Genomic DNA, 26,189 nt, shown 5'->3' with positions numbered 1-26,189 from the left:
CCTGGATTTTTCAGCTACTACTGGTGATGCATTCCTCAAGGGTTCTGCCGTGAAAGCTGTGATGCTATATAGAACCATGACAACTCAAGGAACCGTTTGGAGGTTTTAGGTGTTGGATGCTTTGCCTGGCTCAAGCGTCCTTTAGAAATAAAACCTTTTGCAGAGAGTTCTATATAGAAAATGGTTCTACATAGCACTACAAAGGGTTCTGCTATTGTTATGAGTCAAAGAACCTAATTACATCAGTAGATAGAACCACTTATAGGTAGAGTAAATGTGAATATATGTGTATCGAGGTTAAGTTTAAGGATGTTGTGTAATTACACAAGTGTATCTCAGTAGTTGTATAGGGGAGGGGTCTTCAGAAGTTCTTTGGTGAGGGCAATGGTTCTACATTAAAGTCATGACAACTCTAAGAACCATTTGGATGCTTAAATGTTTCTTTGCCTGGTTAACAGGTTCCTTAAATATACAAAACAACAACGAATCTCTTGTAGATGGATCTTGTTTTATATAGTACCCTTATTCTAAGAGTAGTGTAATGTTATGAATTACATTCACCCACCTACCTGCCTTCTAGAGTTTTGGCCCTCGGACCACCATGAACATTGCAATTTGCCAACAGAACAAACAATTAAAGATATGAGATTTACCCCAGGACCAGGGTCGAGAATCACTGAGCTGTATCAAGAGTTCAATTAACTACCAGTGATTACAAATTCCAGGACTGGAAGCTATGTCTGGATTTGAAGGCCATGGTTTTCTAGCAGGTCTGAATGGTGTGCCCCTGCCCCCTCCCCTCAAGACAAGTTTGGTAACAAATCGTAAAGCTTAAAGTAGGTTGTGTAGCTTCTAAGAACATGTATGAAAGGCCACCAAAGTTCACTATGCTCCTCAATCTCCATTCATGAGAACTTCGACAGATTGGTGCATTAATAGACACCTGTTTGTCCATCAAGTTGGAGCATTGATGGATAACCACTTGTCCATCAAGTTGGACCATTAATGGAGACCAAATTGGCCACTGTCCATCAGGTTGGAGCATGGATGGATACTCATTTGTCCATCAAGTTGGACCATTGATGGAGACCCATTTGTCCATTGTCCATCAAGTTGGGGCATGGATGGATACCCATTTGTCCATCAAGTTGGAGCATTGATGTATACACATTTGTCCATCAAGTTGGAGCATGGATGGATACCCATTTGTCCATCAAGTTGGAGCATGGATGGATACCCATTTGTCCATCAAGTTGGAGCATTGATGTATACACATTTGTCCATCAAGTTGGAGCATGGATGGATACCCATTTGTCCATCAAGTTGGAGCATTGATGTATACACATTTGTCCATCAAGTTGGAGCATGGATGGATACCCATTTGTCCATCAAGTTGGAGCATGGATGGATACCCATTTGTCCATCAAGTTGGAGCATTGATGTATACACATTTGTCCATCAAGTTGGAGCATTGATGGATACTCATTTGTCCATCAAGAAGGAGCATTGATGGAGACGCATTTGTCCATCGAGTTGGAGCATTGATGTATACCCATTTGTCCATCAAGTTGGAGTATTGATGGATACTCATTTGTCCATCGAGTAGGAGCATTGACGGAGACGCATTTGTCCATCGAGTTGGTCCATTGCTAGAGACCCATTTGTCCATTGAGTAGGAGCATTGATGGAGACACATTTGTCCATCAAGTTGGACCATTGATGGAGACGCATTTGTCCATCAAGTTGGACTGTTGATGGAGACCCATGTGGCCATCAAGTTGGAGTATTGATGGAGACACATTTGTCCATCAAGTTGGAGAAGCTACATATAGGTTAATTTTCTGATTCTTGTTCTTGTTCCTACTCAGTCTATCCATTCCCACAGAATGCATCCCACTGGTGTGGTTAGTAGTTAGCAGTCCAAAAGTTAAACACAGCAGAAAAGCACTTATCAGGGTACCAGTTAGTACCAGAGGGAAACTGGCTATCCCAAAGCTAATGATATGAACATTTGCACGGCCAAGCTAATTAATCTGAGCCGTGTCCATAGGCTCCTGGGGTTAGCCTTTGGTGCACTTGTGCACGCATGTGAGTGAAAATGAGACATAGCTCTCCAGAGAATTGTTCACGGCGAAATCTCCATTGTTGAATTAACACCTAAAGTGTTGAATTGGCTCCTGCAGTGTTCATTAAATCCGGCAGGACGCAAACAAACCCGGCACGTGCTAATTCAAGTGTGATAGCAGGCTTCATGATATTAAATTAGTCATGCATCTTGTTTTGCATGTTCATGCGAAACCTGCCAAACAAATAAAGCTGTATTTAAATAGCGACAAAAAATATAATATATTATAAAAATATACAATATAAAACATGACACTGAGTCACAATCTGAAAAGTCTAAGTCTGAGTCTCTGAGGTTTGAGTCTCGGTTGGGTTTGGAGTCTTTGTGTTTTGACTCTGAGTTAAGTCTCAAGTGTCTGGAATTTGAGTCTGAATTGAGCACAGAGTCTCTGAGGTTTGAGTCTGAGTTGAGTCTCAAGTCTCTGGGATTTAATTCTGAATTGAGCAAAGAGTCTTTGAGGTTTGAGTCTGAGTTGAGTCTCAAGTCTTTATGTTTTGAGTCCAATTTGAGTTTCAAAACTCTTTGGGGTTTTAGTTTGAATTGAGCCTCAAGTTTTTGGGGTTTGAGTCTGATTGGAGTCTTGAGTCTTTGTGTTTTGAGTCCAAGTTGAGTGTCGATTCTCTGGGGTTTTACTTTGAGTTGACTATCAAGTTTTTAGGGTTTGAGTCTGAGTTGAGTTTTGAGTCATTGTGCTTTGACTCTGAGTTGAGTCTCAAGTGTCTGGGATTTGAGTCTGAACTGAGCAAAGAGTCTTTGAGGTTTGAGTCTGAGTTGAGTCTCAAGTCTCTGGGATTTGAGTCTGAACTGAGCAAAGAGTCTTTGAGGTTTGAGTTTGAGTTGAATCTCTGGGGTTTTACTTTGAGTTGACTATCAAGTTTTTAGGGTTTGAGTCTGATTTGGGTTTTCAGTCTTTGTGTTTTGACTCTGAGTTGAGTCTCAAGTCTCTGGGATTTAATTCTGAATTGAGCCTAGAGTCTCTGAGGTTTGAGTCCGAGTTGAGTCTCTGGGATTTGAGTCTGAATTGAGCACAGAGTCTCTGAGGTTTAAGACTGAGTTGAGTCTCTGGGATTTAATTCTGAATTGAGCCTAGAGCCTCTGAGGTTTGAGTGCAAGTTGAGTTTTGAGTCTTTGTGTTTTGATTCCAAGTTAAGTGTCAAATGTCTGGGATTTTAGTCTGAGTCCCAGTTGAGTTGATTCGTGATATTCAATTAAAAGCCAAGCAACGTGTTCTGCATGTTCGCTCGAAATCTGCCAAACAAATAAAGCGGTATTTCAAGAGTGATAATAAACTCAGTATAAAACGTGACATTGAGTTTTTTTGAACAGTACATTTAACACTGATGTCCACTCTTCTCACGACCTGAAACAAATATCCCCATAAAAGTTCTCCACTTGGGCAATTGAAAAGTCGTGAATCACTCGCCTATGATGATCACTGCCAGTCGACCTTGGCGCACAGACACTCTCACTACCCAATAAAAAACTATCTGAAGCTCATAATATGCCATCTTTTTTATATAATGACCCAATAAATAAGAACCGGTGAGCATGCCTGGCTGGCTTGTTTTTCTTTCATTAGTTTCCATCCAGCAGGCTGCGGAGAGGGACGTCGCGTTACCACGGTTTCTCGATTTCTTTCGCATTCTCTTTCCTCTCCCAGTTGCAGATGGAGAACATGAATAATTGATGCGGTTTAATGAGCTTGATAATGGCTGAAAGTGAATGAGAAAGCACCGGGAACACTATAGGCCTCCTTTATGTGGCAGCATGAAAGGAAATTCTTCTATGTTAAAGCAAGTAAATGCTTGACATTCAGAAGCATGATTAAGTTGTTAAGCTATGAAAACAGGCCCAAAGCATTTTGTTGGCTCACGGGCCGAAACAGCTCGTCCAGAGTACAAGATCCGAAATGAGGTTCTCGGGCATCATTGCAGCGGTGTATGTCCTTCCCAGACATTGTGATTAAGTCGGGTGCTGTCTGGGAAACACATCTGTCGGATAGAATCTTCAGATCAAGCTGATTGCGAGTTTGCCTTGGATGACCTCCGGAAGCGGTGCAGAGAACAGTGAACACTCCTTAACGCATGGGTTAAGTCCTTAACCCAGCAAAGCTACGCGATGGCATGCTGTGCGGTGCAGCCTGAAGTGTAACCTTCTCACTAATTCTGCTTGATTGATAAGTTAACAGGAATATGGAAGTTTCTTGGGTTTTAGTCCGAGTTGAGTCGCAAGTCTCTGAGGTTTAAGTCTGAGTTGAGTGTTGAATCTATGAGGTTTAAGTCTGAGTTGAGTGTTGAATCTATGAGGTTTAAGTCTGAGTTGAGTGTTGAATCTATGAGGTTTAAGTCTGAGTTGAGTGTCGAATCTCTGGCATTTGAGTCTGAGTTGAGCCTTACGTCTCTGGTGTTGGAGTCCAAGTTGAGTGTTGAATCTCTGGGGTTTTAGTCTGAGTTGAGTCTTAAGTCTCTGGTGTTTGAGTCCAAGTTGAGTGTCTAATCTCTGGGGTTTTAGTCCGAGTTGAGTCTTAAGTCTCTGGTGTTTGAGTCCAAGTTGAGTGGCTAATATCTGGGGTTTTAGTCCGAGTTGAGTCTTAAGTCTCTGGTGTTTGAGTACAAGTTGAGTGTCTAATCACTGGGGTTTTAGTCCGAGTTGAGTCTTAAGTCTCTGGTGTTTGAGTCCAAGTTGAATGTCGAATCTCTGGGGTTTTAGTCTGAGTTGAGTCTTAAGTCTCTTGGTTATGAGTCCAAGTTAAGTGTCTAATTTCTGGGGTTTTAGTCTGAGTTGAGTCTTAAGTCTCTGGTGTTTGAGTCCAAGTTGAGTGTCTAATCACTGGGGTTTTAGTCTGAGTTGAGTCTTAAGTCTCTGGTGTTTGAGTCCAAGCTGAGTGTCTAATCTCTGGGATTTTAATTCAAATTAATTCCAGAAGCAACAATAAATGACCTACCTCATGTTCCAGGATAGCCAACAAGTCCTGTACCGAGGCCATGGACCGAGCCAATGGACCGAGCCAATGGACATGGCTAGTGGGTGATCCAACAACAGTTCCAGAGTCAGAAAACACTTCCACTTGTTTTATGGGTACAGCTCCTCATGTCTTCTGATAGATGTGCTTTCAGGACAACATAGCGTCGATGCTTCCCCTCGATTTGCTATCCCATTAGCTCTGAGTGGTCCACGAGCTACAGCGCTTCCTGGGAGCTTCCGTGAGCGGAATCGGAACAGGGAGAATGCAAATCTGTGCAGCGTCAGCCCCTTGGAGGTGGGATTGACGAACTCTGTGATAGACTAGTGACTGTAGAGACTTTTCCACAGCGTATTCCTTAAACTGGGACCATTTTATACAGACGCTAGTCATTAGATGCAAGTAGTAAGCCTTCTTCCAGAATCGTTAACAAACTCGTTAAAAAACTTCCGATTTCCTGTTTCGGAGCAGAACAGCTGTCCCGTTTCCTGAAGCGGATCTTGTGTGTAAATCCCCACTGACAGGTTTTTAAAGAGCTCTGATAATGACAGCCCTGTTTCCCTCATTCTGTTCCAGAGCCCTAATGAAGGTGCCTGGATGGATGGTGTTGGAGTTAGCCAAGAAGCTGGGATTTTTTAGCCTTCGCCCAGGTAAGAAACTGAGTGTGGGCTGTGTGTACTGGAGCACCTGGACAGACTGACTGACTGATTACGCTTCGCTGGTTTGTGCTGGCGTGCTGCCAAATTCCCCCCCAACTCCGCCCCACGCTGCAACACTTTGTGCCAGACGAGGGCAATTATCCCCATGGCCTGATGATTCAGGGCTTACATCAGAATCCATCCCCATCCAAGCCCAGCACTGGAAGCCGGTTTGGTGCAGTCCTGCCTTTCACATACGCATACTGTGTCCCTCTGTCTGTCTTTCGTTCTCTGTCTGGCTGCACATTCTCACTCTGTCTGCAGGAAATAAAGTCCTACAGCTCTGTTATGCTACGCTGGCCATCAGAGGTGAGCACCGTTCGGACTCAGTGCACCACCATACGCATGGCTCTGCTGTTTATTTCGGAGTTCAGGGCTGTTACTCATTCACCGTTACCTCGGGCATCAAAGCACCAGCTCTTCATGCATATCATCTCTTTCTCGTAGATCTCATTTTGGGGGGCTTTTGCTGTCATGGCTGGTTCTTCTCGTACCTCATGCATGCATTTCATTAACATTGACTATCTGTACCTACATATTAGGCAAGGAGTGAAGGTGATGAAGGTGTTGGAAAACCGAGAACCAAACTGTGACCTTCTAGACGACTGGGTCAGAACAGCCGGTGAACCAGCGACATTGGCGGCGCCAAAGCCTTGCTGATGCTCATGGAGGCCCCGGCTCAGGACCGCAGTACACATTCAGAGGTCTGGTGGAGTCCATGCCTCAACAGGTCCAGTTTGATTTGTTATGTCACAAACCTGTTCAGTAATGTTGAGGTCTGGACTCTGGGCTGGTCAATCCATTGTTCTGAGATCGCCAGCAACTTTAGCAGTTTGATTTGCTCAAAGGTTTCTTCTTCTCAAAGGTTCGTCGGGTTGCCGAGGCCCAGAGACGACACAAACACAGGGCTCAAGTGATACACATGCCTTCATTTTAACACCCTCTACCACACCCAAACGAAAACTATTTCAGAACATGACGGCCTTACTGGGCCTCTAGCAGTTCTAGCGTGCCCTTAGTCTCTCCAGGGCAGTGTAGGGTGGCACCGTGGACGTGCCTTCATTTCTTGATCAGCTTCACATGTCGTCTTCTTCCAGTGGAAGGCTGAACAGAAACACCTAGATTTTGTATAGGAAGCGAGAGTAAAGCTTCATTTTCTCTCGTTTCTCAAATATGAAAATTGTTGATCTGATGGCGACAGTTCTGGCGGTCCATCAGGTCTTGCACGGTGGTTCAGTATCTTTTAGTCATCTTTTGGACTTCTTTATAGCAAGGAATTATCGGATCTCCTCTGAAACATCCTAGAAAGTAAAAACTTGGTTGGACCGCAGGCCGTAAGCGGGCCGAAAGCGAAGGAATGGCAAGAACAGCCCCACCAGTTTGTACAGAAGTCGATGTAGTTACTGAGCAATCCTTTAGTGTGTAATAAGCCTCGCTGCATTAAGGGGTTAACGGTTGTTTCGACTCTAACATTGCTAACAGTAAATTAATGCTTGTGTGGTTTAACATTATGCAAATGAAGTCACGCTAACTGTTGTCCACTTGTGTTGATTCACGGTTTGTATGGAGTAGTTCTTTTCAAGCCAGAGGCGACTACAGTGGGGGTGTGAAAGCTACTGGCTGACAAATGTTGGCCTGACAAGCCTGGGCCTGAAGCTCACTTGGAGGCTCAAATATTGTGAGCAGCAAAAGTAAAGTTTGAAATACTGTCTAGACAGAGGCTTTCATGTGTGGTAGGTGGTGCATGCATATTTATTCTCGCTCCCTGTATCTTTTTGAACATGAATTTCATGTCTACTTACCTTCGGTTGCCTGAAATCTCCAATTGTTCTGTTTGCATCTTCATCAGAGTGCAAGACCGTGCATGTGGAACGCAAGCGTTTTCTTCAGGAGGAGAAATCAATAAGTGTTTAAACCTCCTCTGCAACCCTTGCAATCTTTCTTTATAAAGATTTCTGTCGACCTGTGTAACCTGATAATGTTCCACACCAGTGGAAGAATAATCACAATATCAGCATCTGCTTAATTCCAGGACTCGGGTGACGTAAAGGTCAGCGGCGGTCTAGTCTGCGAGGCCATCTCCAGGGTGAGGCCTCAAAAGAAAAGCAGCCTGAGGGAGGAGATGAGGAGATATATATATATAGAGAGAGAATGAGAATGCTGTGAAGATTTAAACCAGGTATGGTGGTAGGCACCCAAACAAATGGCTGCAAGAGACTTGCAGCAGGAAATCTGGGATCGTACACCAAGCCACCGCTTTCACCACCATCTTTATGTTCAGAGTTTTAATATTTGAGAGTTGAGAATCTTGGAGAATTTCATCAGTTCTCTGTACGAATAGGAACATTTGGAATGTACCTCCATATATATTCCCCTTTTTCACAGTATAGATGCTGCTCACGCCGCTGTTGATGATACTGGTGAACCTGGTGCTTCACTTTCCCTCATTGGATTCAGCCTTACAGCACCTTTGTACATTTTTCAAATTTTCCCCTGTTTCTCCCTCAACCCGCCCGTTCTAAGCCCCCCTAGCACTAGCAACGCTCCCGGCACTAGAAAGGTAAGGACTTAACACACGCCTCCTCTGATACATGAAGCCAAACTGTCGCTGATGCAGCATCACCAGGCAGCCCAGGACCCAGTGCCACCACACCAGCTAAGATACATAGTTAAAGAGTGATGGGGAAGAAAACACCCTCATTTACACACCCAGAGAAAGCATTCAGGTCAGTTGTACTCTCTCTGACTCCGGCTACTGATGGCAAAGCAGCATGGCTTGGGATTCTCTATAACCTGAAACCCCTGGGCCAGAGTGGTAGCACATTAGACCACTGACAGAAAATTCAGCCATCGATCATTTTTACCACTACAGAAAATAAGCTGATTCTCCACCTCATGAAGTACTGAGTATCGCAGAAGACGAGGGAGCTGCTAAAAGCTAACACTAGGCCCGCTGGAGGAGGAATACGGGCCTCTGGAAAAGGAAGCAACCTGATGCTAGGCCGATGGGAGCTAGACGAAAAGCAAAGCCGGTGCTAGTCTTAAAGCTAACCCAGCAAACTTCTCACTTTCTCACTTCGTCTAGAAAACCAGACGCTACGCTGATTGGAAACTGAGAGGACCCAGAGAGGACAGCAATACTATTCCATAGTCTGGAATAGTTACCAAAAAATAATTTGTTGTTAAAGTGCTAAATCTAGGCTAGGCTATGTGGCTGAGTGCTGTCACAGTGACATAACCATCCAATATAGGCAGAGATTACCATTTTTTCCACCGTAAAAGCAAAATCAGCTTAATAACAGGGTGGTAAAATCGCATCTGGGCAATTTTCACCCCATCTGAAGTCACATACTTGCTACTTTTACATCAAGTAACAACTTAAATACTGAATAAATTCATTCTTTGCCACCTTTAAAAGATAACATTTAGCCTAAACCTTATCAAAACTATTGCTAAACAGCATCTCGGGCATCAGGCGACGTATTCGCAACCATTTCAGTTAATAACCTACTGTGAGGCATTAGACTTTTCGGACGTCTGATTTCATTCACCACCACTGTGAACCCTTCTGGCTAGTTTTTCTAGAGCAGTGTTTCCACCATAATCTTTTAATTATGCCTTTCACCACTGTGCATACAATCCTATCCTTTACCGTACTACATTCTTGTCCTTTACAGACGCCGCTATTTCTGAATGCAGCCCGTTCCCTCACAGCACAGAGGTTTATCCAATACAGCGAATGTCAGTTTTTCTCTCCCCCTGATAATGGTGTTTCTGCAGAGGATGTTTGCTTTGTTGCCACCAGTAATACCATGCCTGTCAACGGCTTTCATCTTCCAATCTTCAGTGACCTGTCTAAGTAAACCCAAAGCTCCTCTAGCTCCCGGGGTGGCCGCTGTGATGGTTTAACAATTCTTGACGGCAGCTTCAAAAAGTACATCTACCTTGCCTATATTTAGATGCACGCTGAAACTGTGCCGCACCGTCACTCATGTGGACGGACAGAAAGGCACCTGAAAGCGAAGGCTTTCCTGGGCCTCTGCCTCGGCAGCACCGGAGGCCTGACTGACTCAACCCAACCCAAACCCAATCTTCAGGCTTCGCCTTATCTGCACGGAACGATCATCCGACAGCACTTAACTCAGGAGTCTCGGCTGGAGCAATCACAGTATTATTACATGACAGTGGGGAGGAATGGAGGGAGGGGGGGCGGAGCCTGAGGCTGCCGTCGGATTGTAAATAAAAACATGCTAATGGTGCTCGCTGGGTTTTTGAGTGGATAACGACGAGCAAACATCATTATTTTGAGTCGGCTGGAGCCAAACAGCTACGGGGGAACAGAACAAGTTCTGTTCGTTTGCTAACAACTACCTAACAGAGCGTCTTCCTGACCTTTTGACCTTTGGACTTTCTGCTTAAGGAGGAACTCCACCCAACTTTTTTATAGAAATAAAAATAAATAAATAATTAACTTTGCATTTTACAGAAACCTACTGAGTCAGAGAGGTGCACAGTGCTGGCGGATGGAGCCAGAAGCCTCCAAAAGCTCCCTCATGGAAAGCTATTCCATGAAATGGTTATGGATATATTTCCTGATGCCTGAGACACTGTTTTACCGTAGTTCTGGGACGAGCTTTCGGCTTTAAACTCCAGTTTTGACGTTTTTTAGACACAAGAAAACAACGATTTATGCATTTTAAAGATTGTAAACACAATTAAACATCTATTAAATCAATACTCTGATGAGATTTGTAGATTAACTTGAACTGGTGGTATTGTATAGGTCAGTTGTGCTCTCTCTGACTCCGGCTGCTGATGGCAAAGCAGCATGGCTTGGGATTCGCTGTAACCTGCAACCCCTGGGCCAGAGTGGTAGCACATTAGACCGTTGAGAGAAAATTCAGCCTGATTCTCTCTTGTCCAGCCTCTGGACATGGAGGCACCATATTGCGGGCGGTGGGTTGGGTCATAACAAAAATACGGGCCTGTGCCAGACAGTAGCCCTAAAAAATATATATTTTTGAGTATTTTGGCAGAATTACATTTATTACAGTTGTGGGGCCCAGTGTAATATCTTTTCCTAGGGCCCACAAAAAAAAGATCCCTGGCAGGGCCTATGCTGTAGGCTCCTAGTGCCGTTCACCACCACTGTAAAGAAAGCTGAGGTGGTTTGGCAAATTCTGAAAATCATTCATTCATTCCACCTTTTAAATCAAAAGCGAAGCCTGTCATCCATATCAGTACTTAACCCTCTGTCCTACAGCACACCCACGTGTGACTGTGTCGCCAGATATATCAACAATAGGGTCATTACATTAGCAGATGACAATCACTGACCACGGTAATTGGGCTAGTAAGTGGCAACGATGAGAGCGCTTATAGAAGTGAAGTGGATCAGCTAACCCTGTGGTGCTGTGAGAACAGCCGCCCCATCCGAATGATGACGAGGCAAAAGAAATGAATGTTGATTTCAGGAAGGCCGGAGCTAATCACACCCGCATTTCCGTCAGCGGGTTTTAACTGTTGGCTTGACTCCAATGGCGTCTTCAAGAAAGCGCAGCAGAAGAGGCGGCACACTTTGAAGCGCTTTTGAGAAGAACGGGGTAATTACTGTACAGTATGCCCACTTCTGATTGACTCCAATTTTAAAAAAAATTAAATCTCAGATAGATCTGATACATAGATTGTCCAATTTGCCAAGCTGGGAAGTCCCATAGTTGAGAATCCAAATTTTCCCTACACTTGCTGATAGGATGCAGACACTCAGTTTATGTATAGCTTTCCAATAATCTCTTATTTGTTTATTTATCTATCTATCTATTTATTTATTTATTTATTTTCCACAAAATAACTTCTGCTACATCGTCGAACAGACAGGAACTACAGTCTCTAGCTTAGTAAAGTAGTTTACATAGTAAGTGAGTGAGTTTAGTTTGGGAGAGCAATGATCAGATGTGGTTTTAGAGGTCTATTTACCACCCGGTTTACAGGCAATACAATGACTCTCCAAAAGATATATATATTATTTATTTATTTATGTTTTATATATATATATATATATATATATATATATATATATATATATATATATATATATAAACAATGCCATGTCCTAACACTGCTCAGTCTAAAAGTTCCTAATATGTGAATAATGCCATTAAACACCGTTAAAGGTCTAGGCCCGGGGTTACCTCAATATCTCATTATTATATTCATATATTTATCGGTTTTCAATCCAACCAAGCAAAAGCACACCTCATATAACTAATCACCTGCAGCCACATCAGCCTTTTTTTTTATGGATACGGTTATTGACCCCTGGTCTAGGCCATGCTGAAGAACTGTTCTGACCAGCTCAAATGAAGACATGCTGAGCATGCTACTGGAGCTCCTGTGGATCACATTAGGCCTGTCTCCATATGCACGTGTGGAACTTGCGTTGATATGGTCATAAAATTAATAATCTAGCCTCTTGCAGCTCTTCTCCACACCGGGCCTGAGAGTACAAACTGTAGAAGGTTTCCTCAAGCAGCTTTGCTTTTTGTCAATGCCAGCAAGTGGGCACGAACACCTTGCATCATGAGGAGCTCTAAATGCTGCCCACTAGCTGTGGAGCTGAACTCATTTGGTTGTATTGCACTGGGTTGATTCTGTGGTTTTTATATTTTTTTCATCATTTTTTGCTCATCATAGACCCATAACCATGATATCTGCCAGGTCAGATTAGTCGTTGCTAATGACGATAGCTTTGTTTTTTTTTATTTTATTTATTATTTTTTTTTATTAATTTTTTTATGTAACTACACCCCATATAACATCTTATTTGTTAACACCTGATAAAGTAATCATCATTAAAAAGAGTATTTTTATTTATTAAAAAATAAATAAAAATGTTCTTTTCGCTGTGGACGTTGTTTATTTTCTTTCCCACCCGCATTGCGGAAAACCCCGCCTAGTCGCTTGTACTCATAAACAGTCAACCAATCCCGGCGTACGTGGCGGGAGCAGTCCAGCCAATCGTAGCGCGGCAGGGGGCGGGCGCTTGCCCGAAAACGGGTGGGGATACAAAAAACAACGTCGTCGTGCGTGGAGGACTTTAAAACAAGCTAGCACGCCAGAGGAGGGAGACCGGGCTGGGTACAGGCAGCCGGACGCGTTCGGGTCTCCCAGGCTTCTTTTGGGCTAAAAAGAGCAACAAACAAGCCCCAAACAAGCCCCCATATGCGTCTTCACTCTCCGTGGGAGCCGCGGTTCGGTGCTGGGGCCGGCGAGCCGCGCGTAGTGCTGGACCGTTGGTTAACGTCTCGCCAGCCCCTCCAGTCTGTGTGAACCGAGAAATGGTAACGTATGAAGCCCGCTGGAAGGAACATGGTTGAGAGGACCAGCAAATTTTGGTTCGTCGTGGTCGGGTCGGTCCTCTTCATGTTGATTCTGTACCAGTACGTGGCGCCGGGGATGATGAACTTGGGCTCCCCGCACGGCTACGTGGTGGAGGACGAGGCGGATATCTACCCGACCCCGGACCCGCACTACGTGAAGAAGTACTACTTCCCCGTCCGAGACCTGGAGCGCACGCTGGATTTCCAGATCAAGGGCGACGACGTGATCGTGTTCCTGCACATCCAGAAGACCGGCGGCACCACCTTCGGCCGCCACCTGGTGCAGAACGTCCGGCTGGAGGTGCCCTGCGACTGCAGACCCGGCCAGAAGAAGTGCACTTGCTACCGGCCGAACCGCAAGGAGACGTGGCTCTTCTCCCGCTTCTCCACCGGCTGGAGCTGCGGGCTGCACGCCGACTGGACCGAGCTGACCAACTGCGTGCCGGGGGTCCTCAATAAGAAGGAGAGCAAGATGAAAAGCCAAAGGTGAGCGCGAGACCTGCTGCCCCCTGCACAGCTGCTGTGTTTACGATTTCAAGCCGCGCGCGCGCGCACGAGTTTGAAAAAAAAACAAAACCGTTAAACCGACCGAGCGACCAACCGACCTCTGAGGCTGGGCGATATGACCGATTTACCGCCATTTGCGTGGTTTCATTTCACGATATCTTTACGATATCTGTACGATATCTGTACGATACTCGACGTTTTATGCAATATTTCGTGTTTTTCAAGTTTTAGAAGTTGAAACAAGTTATCAGAGAGCTTAAATAGCTGTAATAGCTCCCCGGCTAACAAAACTAAGCGTAAGAATGGCGTAAAAAGTTGTAAACACGCTGTCAGTCCACCAATATCTGTTTATACGGCTGTCAGCAACGATACACAGGTATAATGACGTGAGGTTTGACAGTAAATCATTAAATTCACTAACAGTACAGCCGTTATTCTGGCTCGACTTAACCGTTTGACATTTCACGGAAATAAATTTCACGTATCAGTTTCCCGACCAATCTGAAGACGACCTGAAACTGAAATAACGCTAAATCGGACCATATTTCCGGTAGCTAGATATATTTTGAAATAGTTTTTCTTCATTTCAACCCAATCTTAATTTACTCATGTCCACCCCCCCCCCCCCATCCCATCCAAATCGCTCAATGCTAGCTACCAGCGCTAGCAGGGTGAAGGCTAGCATGTACTTCCACCACGTCCCACATGAAGTAGACATCTCGACGTGCTTGGAGGAGAGCGCTGACCACCAGTTGTGGTACTAGGCTCGCGCTAAGGGTCATCCTTCCCACTCCGAAGCTAGTTATACTCGCTAGGACTCCCAGCCATGGATGGCTGTGGCATCACCCGGGCCAACCCAGAACCCCCTTACCGAAAATGCAGATCCTAATGCATAAGCGTTTATAGAGTGTAGAAGATTGGACTACATCCAACTACACAAGCTCTTCATTACGTTAGCCAGTCTACGTTTGATTGTCCTAGGGAGTAAAATGAACACAGTGGAGATAGGCTAGCGTGGCATCACCCGAACATCGCCAACAGTAAATACGGCATCAGATTTCGGTCCAATCAGAACAGCTAACCAGTGGTGTTTTTGGGATTCGGACATCGTTGTCCACTCCAGATCTGGATATCTGTCTGAAACCTCCTGCATCAGACGTTTGTATGTATTTACTAGACCCCCTGAGAGGACACCCTAAATGGATTCATTAGTGGATACTCCAGTAATCGGACATGCAGTCAGACGCGTGAATCGGTGTACTTGATGATGCGCTGCCATGTTGCCCATGCCTAACTTGTCTGAGGCTTTGGTTAAAGGGCGGAAAGTGACTGTCGGCGTATACGTCGTGAGGCCTCTGTTAGCCTGTGAAGTGTGTCATGTAAGTGGTTGTTTTTTTCGGCATCAAGCTCCATTTGCCTGCCTGGCTTCAGGTTTATTTGTGTCAATTTGGAGCATTCCAGCTGCATTTACCTGAAGCCCTCAGCCGGGGTATTCCAGCCTCCGCGCTGCGGAGTGGAAATGGAAAATTACTACTTAGCCCAGCAGCCCCTTGTCAACACGGGAGTAATTCCAGCCAGGCAGTGGGTTACAAAATGTACTCCAATGTCCAGTGTGCTGTGCATAGCCTATTTCACGACAAGTGTGTGTGTGTGTGTGTGTGTGCCCTTGGCGCCCTGCTGTGTTTGATGCCGTTTCTGTGCAGAGGAAAACTGTGCCTCGTTTATTATTATAGTCTGTTGTCTTGCTGTAGTCTTCGAAACATTCCGGCAACATGCCAAGTATTCCGAGTATTCCGAGTATTCTGAGTATTCCGAGGATTCCTGCTTTATTTAACAGTATTTCTGTGGTGGTTTGACTTGATCATCAGTTTTTCACCCACACAGACAGGCAGAGAGCGAGAGAGAGAGAGAGAGAGAGGGGGAATAAGGCAGAGAGGGAAGCAAGAGATACATCCCACGATTACGATATCTCGGAATTATACTATTTCCATGGCTTCAACCGGCTTCAAAAAAAAGATCCCACCACCTCCTTTCATCCTTTGCGCTTTGTCGTCTTTCTCTCTCTCTCTCTCTCTCTTTTTTTTTTTTTTTTAAAGATTCCTGGCTTCGTGCCACAGGAATCGCATCCCAGCAACTCGTCCGAAAAAATTCAGCGCTGACACGGACATGCATTCCTCTTTTTGAGGAGTCTGGCTGCCGTTTACGAGAGGCTGGCTGTCAGCAGCGTTTCCCAGCCCTGGGTGCGGAACGCCGGTGTCTTTCCTGCTGTAACTCCGACATTTAAGCATAAGCAGTGAAGGGTTTGGGATGGAGCTGATGAGTAGGGTCAGGTGGGTCAAGGGAAAAAGGACAGTGGGGAAACACCGGGCTTTAAAAATGTGATTTATTGAAGCGTGAGATCGGGACGAGGACCTTCTGGGGAGGGAGTGTGTTGGAGCTATCCGTTCAGGCCGTGTGCATTTGAATCATGTTACACAGGTAGGAGAATGTCGAGTTAGGAAGCTTGCCCAATGACAGTTGTAGGTGTAGATTGGTGGGCTTGTCCAGCAGGGGAATTGAACCCTAGTCTGCAGTGGGGAGGAGTGGGTGGCTTGTAGTTCTGGGTGTCAGTATTTCAGTTAAGTTAATCAGCACCAAATAAATGACTCACAGTGCCATTAACTATCGAAACTATGTTTTCCTTTCCATCTGAGATCTACTTACCATATTTGCTTGGGTTAATGTACCAACAACTGTTATAATTGACTTGAAATGATAACTCAATTAAGCCATCGCTTTTGGTACTATGCCTTCATATCGTCATTGTCATAAAGTGTCTCAATTTTTGTTGTTTTTCACATTTTGACATGATTTGAATCTGGCATGTGTTCCTTATATTGTGTCCATATTGTGACGGCTGTTTTTCCTTCTGTAAAGTCGCCGTTTAGAATATAAAAGGTTTGCATCGCTTCCATCCTATGGGCTAGCCCTAGTCTCATTAGCAGATCAAGCAAGAATATGGATGCAGGAAGGTCGTCTATCAAGCTGTGGACCGAGTCCATCGACACACCCTAACACACTAGCCCCTTTTCCTGTTTCCGATACCAACACTGCAAAAACACAGCAGGATCCTGTATGCAAAGGTGTGAAAAGTATTCCCATTCATTCCTCAGGTAGAAGTGGAGATACTGGGGTTTAGGGGTTATTAGGGTTTAAGTATCTCCAGTAAAAGTGTAAAAGTACTGGTTTCAGAACGACTTCAAGTAGAAAAGTAAAAGTAATGGAAGGAAAACAAAGGCCTAAAGCTTAGGCCGCACCACAGGGGTCTATAGTGCACTACCCCCCTCCCCAAAAACACATTTCTCTAAAAGCCATAATGAGGAGAATGTTGGGCTGCACTAGGCTCCTGTTTCAGCTGCAGATCTGCCCATTGAAAATGAAGCATTTCAGTAATATCAGCTCTATTAAAGGAGCGTCTCTGTGCTCTACTGAGCATCAACATGAGCTTCATGGAGGAGAATATGAGGAGTCGTTGTCTAGAAGTTTTGTAACGCTGCAGAAAGTCAGACTTCAGAGGCGTGTGATCAATCAGCTTTATTGGAATGTAAATGTGGGGCTCAGTCGGGACTCCAGTTTCACTGCAGGTCTCTTGAGTCTCTGCCACGGACACAGTCTTCATACTAGACTACAGACGACTGCTGTGAGCTCGCTGGAGAGTGACGGGACGTGTGCAGGTGCGATGGATCGCTTACAGACCAATAGGGAGTCAGAATGGGGTATGTTTATACTTCCAATCACAGCTGGATTGAAAACAAACGGAAATGAAATAGGAGTAACGAGGCTTTGAAGTAAGAAGATTGAAGTAATAAGATGAAAAAGAATTACTGCAGTAAAGTTTAGATAACCAAAATTTCTACGTAAGTATTCGTACTTCGTTACTTGACAACTCTGCCAATATGTCTTCTTTAACAATGACGGACCGTCTGAATGACCTATGTTTTTAATTGCGGCACTGCATCCGAAATGCCATCTCTAATATGCTGCCTCTAGTCAGCGCCATGTAATATTGAATTTCGATACCGACCCTTGGTCAGAAGGCAGCCTTTTCCCCGCAGGATTCAACACTGCTCCATCCAAGCGATTCCAGACTTGAGGGACGGTCGAATGGACCAGTCTGCTGCTCCGAAAGACACGGCGATGTCCTTAGATTCTTAAATTCTTCAAGCCACGCCAAGGATTTAGCGCTACACCCACAGCCAGGCCTCAAGAACCGGAGGGCCTTGATGGTTGGACTGGTGCAGAAGTTTCATAGCTGGTGGTCAGGGATTGATTCACTCCGGTGACGCTGAATTATAAATTCATGAAGGACAGATTGGAGGTCTCGCAGCTCCAATCAGAAGAGCTTAATGTCATTTAACCTTTGAGAGGCCTCTACAGGAATAAGCTGAAATTCTGGCCCAGTGCCAGCGAGCCGTATTTCCGTTTCCGCGTCCGATTGATTCCAAGGCCGTGGATTAATATGGCGTATCGATCGCATTGAACAGGATCAGGACCACTGTGAGGATGGATGCATTGCCCTTCAGTCTGGACCGATTAGAGCAGTTGATGAGAAACTGGTCAGCTGTTCATATCAAGAACATGGGTAGACGAGGGTGGCTAACACGATCATCTGCCGATTCTGAGAAGTGGTTTCCGTTAAATCCCTGGAGAGAGCGAGTTGTTATACCCAGGGGTATTTCTTCTCTGTCTAGCCGCTCAGCAGTATGAAAGCTAATACCAGTTTGGTGGAAGCCTGCATGAGAGCGAACCTCCCTGTTCGCTGTCTGGATGTTGCTGAGAAGGCAGGCAGTGTTTGTCAAATAACCTTTGCCCCTGTCCGAAAAGCAGGCCTACCCTGGACTTGACCTCTGACTTGGAAAAACTATCAAGACGAATGAGGAACATGCAGTGGCATGCCGAGCGCTCGTGCACGGCATTCGGGATCCAAGAATGTCGAATGCCTACAGGGCTGGGTGAACTTCATAGGTATCCGTCTGAGCTTAACCCTTTAAATTTGACACCCAAATCAGCAGACACCGATCCGATTATTGTGTTTAATAAATATGATAATGATCATAAAAAATATTTCTATAATAAATAATAATAATCCACCCCACAGTTTAGATCAAATCCCTTTATTATCAGCATCGGTTTCTACAATCAGACATTCTGGACTGACTGATTCAGTTCAGTCGAGACTTTTCTTAAAACAACTGTTTTATAGTGTTTAATATAGAATATTATAATCCAGTCTGACTCTCCTCCCTGACCAATCAGCTCCCAGCTCCTTCACAACACTGCAGTCTAATCACTTCCTTTGAGGTGTGTAGTGGTACACACTCTGCACTGATATCTGTGATTGTTTGGTCTACTGGTGTGTAATAACTGGTTTATAGTGGGGGAATTTGCTGTGTGATAGCGTATGTGTGTGTGTGTTAGCAGTAGCATTAGCATTAGCCTCCACTCGGTTCTGAATGGGTTCCTCAGTGCTGGTTTAAAAACAGAGAAAGGCGAGCGAGCGGATCTCCGGTTCTCCCGCTGGTAAAACGGAGCGTTTCAGTGATGGTTTTATAAAGGGTCAGATCCAGATCCAGGTCCACACTGCAGAACCTCAACTCCTTTATTTACCCTCTGAGAACGTCCGCACCGCTGCTTACTGCTGGGGATGATGTCCGTTCATGGCGCCTTGAGGCCACCAGCTCTGAACACCGTGGTTAAAACGGAGACTCCGAGCCGATATCCAGTCCATTAAACTATGCCTGGATCGGCATCCTTACCATGGGTAGCATTACGATGCTCAATCCCAAACGATATTTTTTTAATATGATGTGATGCCAAATCTGGATCAGTGAAGTGACCAAAAGTGACCAGCTAATCCTGAACTGACTAGGTGTGAGCTGGGTCTGTAGTAGGAAAAACCTACACATCAGCGTCGTAGCAGTTGCCAAATCATTATATGTAATTAACAACTGGTTAATAAGCCTAGAGTTTAAGGAGTCTACGCCACAGGTGTTAATTCAGCACCGTGGATTGTGCTGTGGTGTGTACTACGATGCTCATTATCCTGGATAGACTGTAATGAGCTGTATAGGCAGCTGTTTACATTCAGCTCTCGTTTGCTTTCCAGGACTCATTGAAAGTGGCTCTGTTGGTTTTTTGCCAAGTACGTATGTTGTTGTTATTATTATAGTGACTAAGAAAATCACTTCCGAAAAACCAACCAGTTAAATAAAAACGTCGGAAAACTGCTGAGGTCTCTGAATGAATAGCGTCTGATTTCTGGAAATGGGCCTCGGTTTGACCAGTCAGGTCATTTGCTTTGTTGTTTCCAGTCAGTGGCATATGTTCATATAAGATAGCTGGATAGGTTTAACCTGGAAAAGTATTAAATCAGCATTACGATTAATTTAACATTTTAATTTAACGTTACAATTAACAAACAATTATGCAAGCAGCTCGAGTCGCTTAGTTGACTCAGGGGTTTAAGTTCTCCTCCTTGCTTTCATGTTGCAGACTGGACATAAAAATCTGAGTAGAAGAAAAGTTGACTTTTTATGCGATCAGAACAGTGGGATCTGAAGACTGGGTACAACACTGCCATCTAGTGTTTTGGGGGGTTTGAACACAACACAAGATGAACCACTGTCTGCCACCATTTTGCCAGATTTTCGAGTATCTGCCGATATAGAGTACTGCTATAAATCCTGATATTTAGTGTTCCACTTTTATAGGTTGTACTTTGTTTATATTTCATTCCAAATAAGGTCTAATAGGCTTGAAAGAACAGCGTTTGCTGGTTGAGAAACTTTTGCACATTTGAGGTTTCAGAGCTAGTTTCAGAGCTATGGAAAAATCAGGTAGGGAAGCATAATCTGGTTACACCTTCAGAACCAAAAAAGTGCTAAAAGTTCCATTAAATGTCTGTTTAATGGTGATAACGGTTTAGGACTGGCTTTTACTGGTTGTTTAAATGTTTGGTTTCACATAAATAAATAGGGTGTCTCCATGTAAGCTTCATGGTATCGGTGCTTTTTATCGGCCGATGCCGATACTCTGTGTGAGAGAGCCAGTATCGGTGCCAATACCAAAACATTATCGGTAACGGTGCAACACTAATGTGAATTATTACGTAAAATCAATATATAATATTGTGTTTTTGAGAATCGATACAGTACTGCCAAACCTAATATCCTGATACATTGATAAATCGATATTTTCTGAAACCTCTAGTGGGCACTCCACCTGTCGTAGGTTTTGGAAAGTGGGGAAGGAGCAGAGCAGAGCTTTATGGGTGGGAGTTTCATAAAGAAACCAGCATCCCCGGAAGGCCGTGTTGACCAGGTCAGTCTACATTAATATCCTGTCTTGCTCATGAACTAGGCCGACACAGCCTGGGCTCTGGGCTGCGGCAGTTGCGACGCAGCCTTCCTCTCCGTCTCAGTCTTTGCTCAGTTTTCAACAGTGCCGACTCTTTTCATCACGCCATGTTTAATCAAGCACCACCGCGCAAGCTCTGGTCCCTGCACCAAGGGGCTTAAGAGGCGAGCCACTCGTCTGCCGAGCCCCCTCTTCCGACTGCATCTCGCTCGCTCTTCAAGCGGCCTTCTCCGTTTCAGCGGAGTAAAGAGGGGGGAATGGGTCTCATCATGCAGCTGCTGATAGAAAAGATACTGTCTGTGAAATTGTTTCTGCGCTGCTCTGAGAGTCGGTTCGGTGTACTTGGCAGCAAGTCGTGAGGTTAGAATTTGTATCCCCCGCCGTTTCAGATAAAAAGCCATCTGTATGGATTGCTGTTCAACAGAACCCTCACTCGAACCCTTCGCAATAAAGGGGCGGTTTAATTTTTGGCTACTGCGCCTTTAAGAGCCTCAGTATAGACCTACTTGCAGCTACTCCATTCTGGCTGTTGCAGTACTGTGGAGCTCCAGTGCTGTAGGTGGCGCTGTGACTGGGAAGTGGATTACCTGGAGCCCTGGAATGCAAAGCAGCATTTAGCTTAGCATAGTTGAATAATCAGTTTGGTCCGTATGCCATATTATGAACCTCAAACACGAGCTAAAAATCACGCCGTGGCTCGCGGAGTGGGGAGCAGCTAATATGCTAACAGCTAACAAACACTAGGCTAGACTAGGCTGACCAGAGAAGGGAGAAGGACATGCTAGTTAGGCTAACTCTTGAGATAGCTAACTGCACACAATGCTGAAAGGACACCCCGAGGCCATTAATACTACCTGTTTAGGATCGGGTATAATTACTAACAATAATTCGTGCTAGGCTAGGCTAAGCTAAGTTATGCTGTGCTGTAAATGCTGGAGTGTTTCATTGTGAGGTGACATAACAGGGTGGTAAATAGGCTTGTTAAACTGCATGGGAGTTGCCATGTTAGCTTGCTACAGTTACAGTTTAGCTCTGTTTGCTCATGGTTAGCACGATAATGATGTGCAGTTAGCCTTAGTGATGCCTTGCGGTGACAGTCTTCGCTCAATGTTAGCCTGCTAGCTTGCATGTTAGTTGGCATGTTAGCTTGCTGTTAGTCTTATCTGTCGGTTACAGTTTTAGCACATGTGCAGTTAATATACAGTTAGCATGTTGCGCTGCTGTTACAGTCTTCGCTCAGTGTTGGTGCCTTAGTTTGCAGTTAGCTTGTTAGCTTTCATTTACATTCATTGCTGTCGGTTAGTTTGTTAGTTGCTAATCAGTTAGTTCGCGGGTAACCTACCAGTTTGCAGTTGCCATGTTAGTCTTCTCTATCGGTTACAATCTTAGCTTGCTGTTAGCGCGTTCGTTCACAGTTAGCTCGATAATGTGCAGCTGGCGCGTTGGCGACATGCTACAGTGCGGCTGTAAATGCCGGTGTGGCACAAACCGGCCAATAACAGCAGAGCTCATCGTCTTTGGTGAAATAACAGGGTGGTAAATAAGCTTGTTAAGCCTTTTTAACCCCAAATAAAGCCAAATACGTACTATTTACACACGAAACAACAACTTTTAATGATGAAATACTGAGTAAATGCATTCTATGGCAACTTTAACATATGTGAGATGTACGTAAATGAGCTGTATCCTGATTGGCTGCCCTGTTTTTATGACTCAGCTCAGGGTAAAACACTCCGGTGTCATTGAGAATGGACTGAAACATGCCGTGAGCCGTTGATTAGGTGTATTTACGTATGCGTAAATGTGTTGGTGGTTGTGACATCACAGAAACTGCGAATGCCGAATGAGGTATATTTGCATATTTTGCATATAAAGGGCTGTTTTTTGGCGGGTTTTTTTAGCATATCAGGCTCTTTAGCTGGAAAAATGTTCAAATCGGGTTTGGGCGATACGGGCTCTTTTAAAAATGAGTCGGTAATGGAGTTACTACAGTGGATGATGTTGAGTAATGTGGATTGAGGGTTATCTACAAAGCGCCGGGAGCCTTCCGGGTGCTCACTGCTAGGACTTCACTTCTCCACACTGATCTCATCCCATCTATTTAAAGATATTGCAGCAGATTTCCAGTCCCAGGCCAATAAGCTGGCACAGAAAAATGCTGCAGCGCTGCTGTCGCTCTTTTAATTTTATAAAGACCCCTTCCTATTGTCTCTCTCTCTCTCTCGCTCTCTCTCTGCTCCTGCTAGTGTCATCCTCTAATCAAACAGGCGAGGTAATTTTCCACACTGTAGCTTTATGGGTACGGGCCGCACAGCGCGCCCCACGCGTGACTAGGACATTAGGGGAAATGTATTTTCATGGAAGATTTGCTGCAATTTCTACAACGGCTAGCTGCGCTAATGGACATCCGCCTCACGCATAATCATACAGCCCACATCACGGTGTCCTGCGCTATAAGCGGCGCACGGGGCGCTGCGAAGAGGGTGCGGCTCTGGAGTAAAAAAAAAGAATGGGGTAATTTGAGACGTCTCAATTAGCGCAGTCGCGCGTCTCTCGCAGCCTGCCGGGCAGTGATGGAGAGAGCGCTGTTTAAATGGAGAGGAGCAGCTGATGGGGCGAGGAGAACGAGCGATCGCGGAGCGCCGAGTGTGTCCGCCTGCTCCCCACAAGCGCTCGCCAGAGAGGAGGCACCCGAGGAGATCAGGACAGGACCAGTTCTGAGAAATGAGGAGGGATTCCAGCGGCGCTGCGAGCTCGGCTCCGAGGGTCATCCTCCCCTGGATCCGGCTCTGACTCCCTCTGATTGTGTGTGTGTGTGTAGTGTGATTAGTGGCAGCGCGCTCTGCAGGGCCCGAAGGCGGCGTGTGTGTGTGTGTGTGTGTGTGTGTGTGTGTGTGTGGCAGTCTAATTCACTGTGAATGTCTGCTTTTAATGACGCTGAATAAAAGCTGGAAGGGTGTGTAATGCTTTGAGAAGTGACCCACAGACCCTCTTTGTGGAATTGTCAATGCACAGAATCAATACTGCAGACATGCTCCTACTTTCGGGAAGCTTTTCGGAGGGCAGCGTAACGCTACAGGTTATCGCACAATACCCAATCAACAGACCGAAGCTGGACGCTAGCGTCAGCGTTAGCGCTGGCTCGGCTTGTACTTAGTGCGTTGGATCACATTCATGGCATTAGATTGAGCTTATGTATATTATATATATTGCTGTGTTAGCTTACTGTTAGCGCGCTAATTAGCAGGTAGCATGCTAGTTTGCAGTTAGCGTGTTGTTTTGTGGTTAACGTTTTAGCTCCACAGTGGTGTGTTAGTTTGTAGTTGGCTTGTTAGCTAACTTTTACGGTCTTAGCTATTGGTTTATGGTTTGCACTGTATATTATATATTATATCTCGCTGGCCAATAAAAACATGTATCTCCAAAACGGTGGCAAAAATGCTCTCAACTCTGAATGGCCGTCAATGTAAAATAAGAGTCTTTAGAGAATTCCTATTGGTTCATTCATCAGGAAACGTTCTTAGCTATAGATCAGTGATTGGGTCATGGTTGGCATGTTAGTTCGTAATTAAAATATTGACTTTCTGAAACAGTTTTAGCCGTTAAGTTCAGTGTTAACAGGCTAACCCTAGCCATTTTTACAGTAAATACAGGATGCTATACAACCAAATATTCGTTTTTAATAAATGATCTATTATAAATTATTGTTGGAGTTTAGCGGAAAGGTCTTAAAGTATTGCTGCTGTTTTGAATGATGGATTTTGAGAGCCCTAGTTCAAGAGCCCTAGCCCAGTGCAGTTCTATAGTTCATCCTCCTGCTCCCTACTGGCTTTCAGCCGAGTCTTTAACCTCTTAAAGGGGCCATACGTGGCCCACCCCTCAATGTCAACCAACCAGATATCTGGTTTAAGATACTAAGAGATGTTCCTGTCGATATAAAGGATAAATATCGAAATTTAAACCAGTGTAATAAGAAGTGTAACAAGAAGTGCCCTCCACCTCCACCTTCTCCTAGTCCAGGAGTGAGCCAGATGGCCGGGTGCTCTCTGCCAGCATCCCGCGGCCAGACCTCCGGGCTGATTCAGTTTCCTTTGGCCAGAGCTTCACGACATGGTGACTTCAGGCAGGAGCAGGGCTCAAGGTCTTGGAGCTTGGCCTCTGGGAAAGCAGCCTGGCGTTCATGTGTTAATCCCATCAGATCAGCTTGGATTAAACACAGCCCCCCCACCCAACCCTCCCTACGAAAAGCCTGTTACGTCCAAACGCTGATCCCGCGCCGGCCCGCTGCTGTCGAGAAACCAGCGCTACAGTCGGGTTACTTGTCTGAGAATTTCTTTGTCTTTGCCGTTGTATCTACGCTGTATCTGTTTGAGCGCAGAACAATGAAAGCAGTGTGAGGGTCGTAGCGGCAACGGCGGCGGCGGCGGCACATGAATGAAAGGTGCTTTTCTTCTCAGTCACCTCTTCAGTTGGTCATTTTCTCGGCTCTCGGCCCCTTTGTTACTCCGGATAGCTTTACAACAAGCTGAGCTGTCTTGCTGACTTTGTACAAGCATATCCCTTACAAATGCCCCTGCTACAAGTAGTAAATATGTGGCCAAAAGTTTGAGGACACCTCCTTGTCTAGCGTGTCTTTTAAAATCAAGAGTGTTGTAAAGGAGTATGCCCCGTTCTCTCATCATGGAAGGCTTACCACTAACTTCTGGAACAATTTCAGGCGTAAAATATTTAATACGGACAGATGGTACAGATGCTGGATGATTCGTCCTGGATCCCAAACAGCACTCGATACTGGATGGATAAAGCTCCATCCCTCCAGAGAAAGCTGTTCCACTGCTAGGGGTTCTTTACACCCCCCTTTTAGTAACTACATAGAAAACAACACCATTCTTAAGTTATACACTACATGTCCAAAAGTATCTGGACACTCATTGCTGACACCGGTGTTCAGTTGTATAATCACCATAGAGAAAAGCATTGGAGCTAAGCTAAGGGCTCCATGCTCAATGCCGAACGTCAGCTAAAGAGCTGTAAAGCCTGGTGTAGCAGTGGAGAGTATGCCATCCTGATCATCCAGCATCAGTACATGACCTCACTAACGGTCTTGTGGACGAACGGAATCA

At 45.0% G+C, this 26,189-nt stretch overlaps 1 protein-coding gene across 1 annotated transcript in view; it reads left to right on the top strand.

Annotated features, from left to right (window-relative positions):
* The first annotated feature begins 12,885 nt into the window (after positions 1–12,885).
* The window catches only part of hs6st1a (heparan sulfate 6-O-sulfotransferase 1a), a 134,699-nt gene continuing 121,395 nt past the window's right edge, over positions 12,886–26,189 (top strand). Inside the window, exon 1 of the mRNA XM_072688305.1 lies at positions 12,886–13,650. Within this exon, the coding sequence (XP_072544406.1) occupies positions 13,133–13,650 (518 nt within the window). The 5' untranslated portion in view covers positions 12,886–13,132. The remainder of the gene's footprint in view (positions 13,651–26,189) is intronic.

Source organism: Salminus brasiliensis, chromosome 9, assembly GCF_030463535.1.
Source record: "Salminus brasiliensis chromosome 9, fSalBra1.hap2, whole genome shotgun sequence".
In the NCBI taxonomy this organism is placed as follows: domain Eukaryota; kingdom Metazoa; phylum Chordata; class Actinopteri; order Characiformes; family Bryconidae; genus Salminus; species Salminus brasiliensis.
This window is presented reverse-complemented; position numbering and strand designations above follow the sequence as displayed.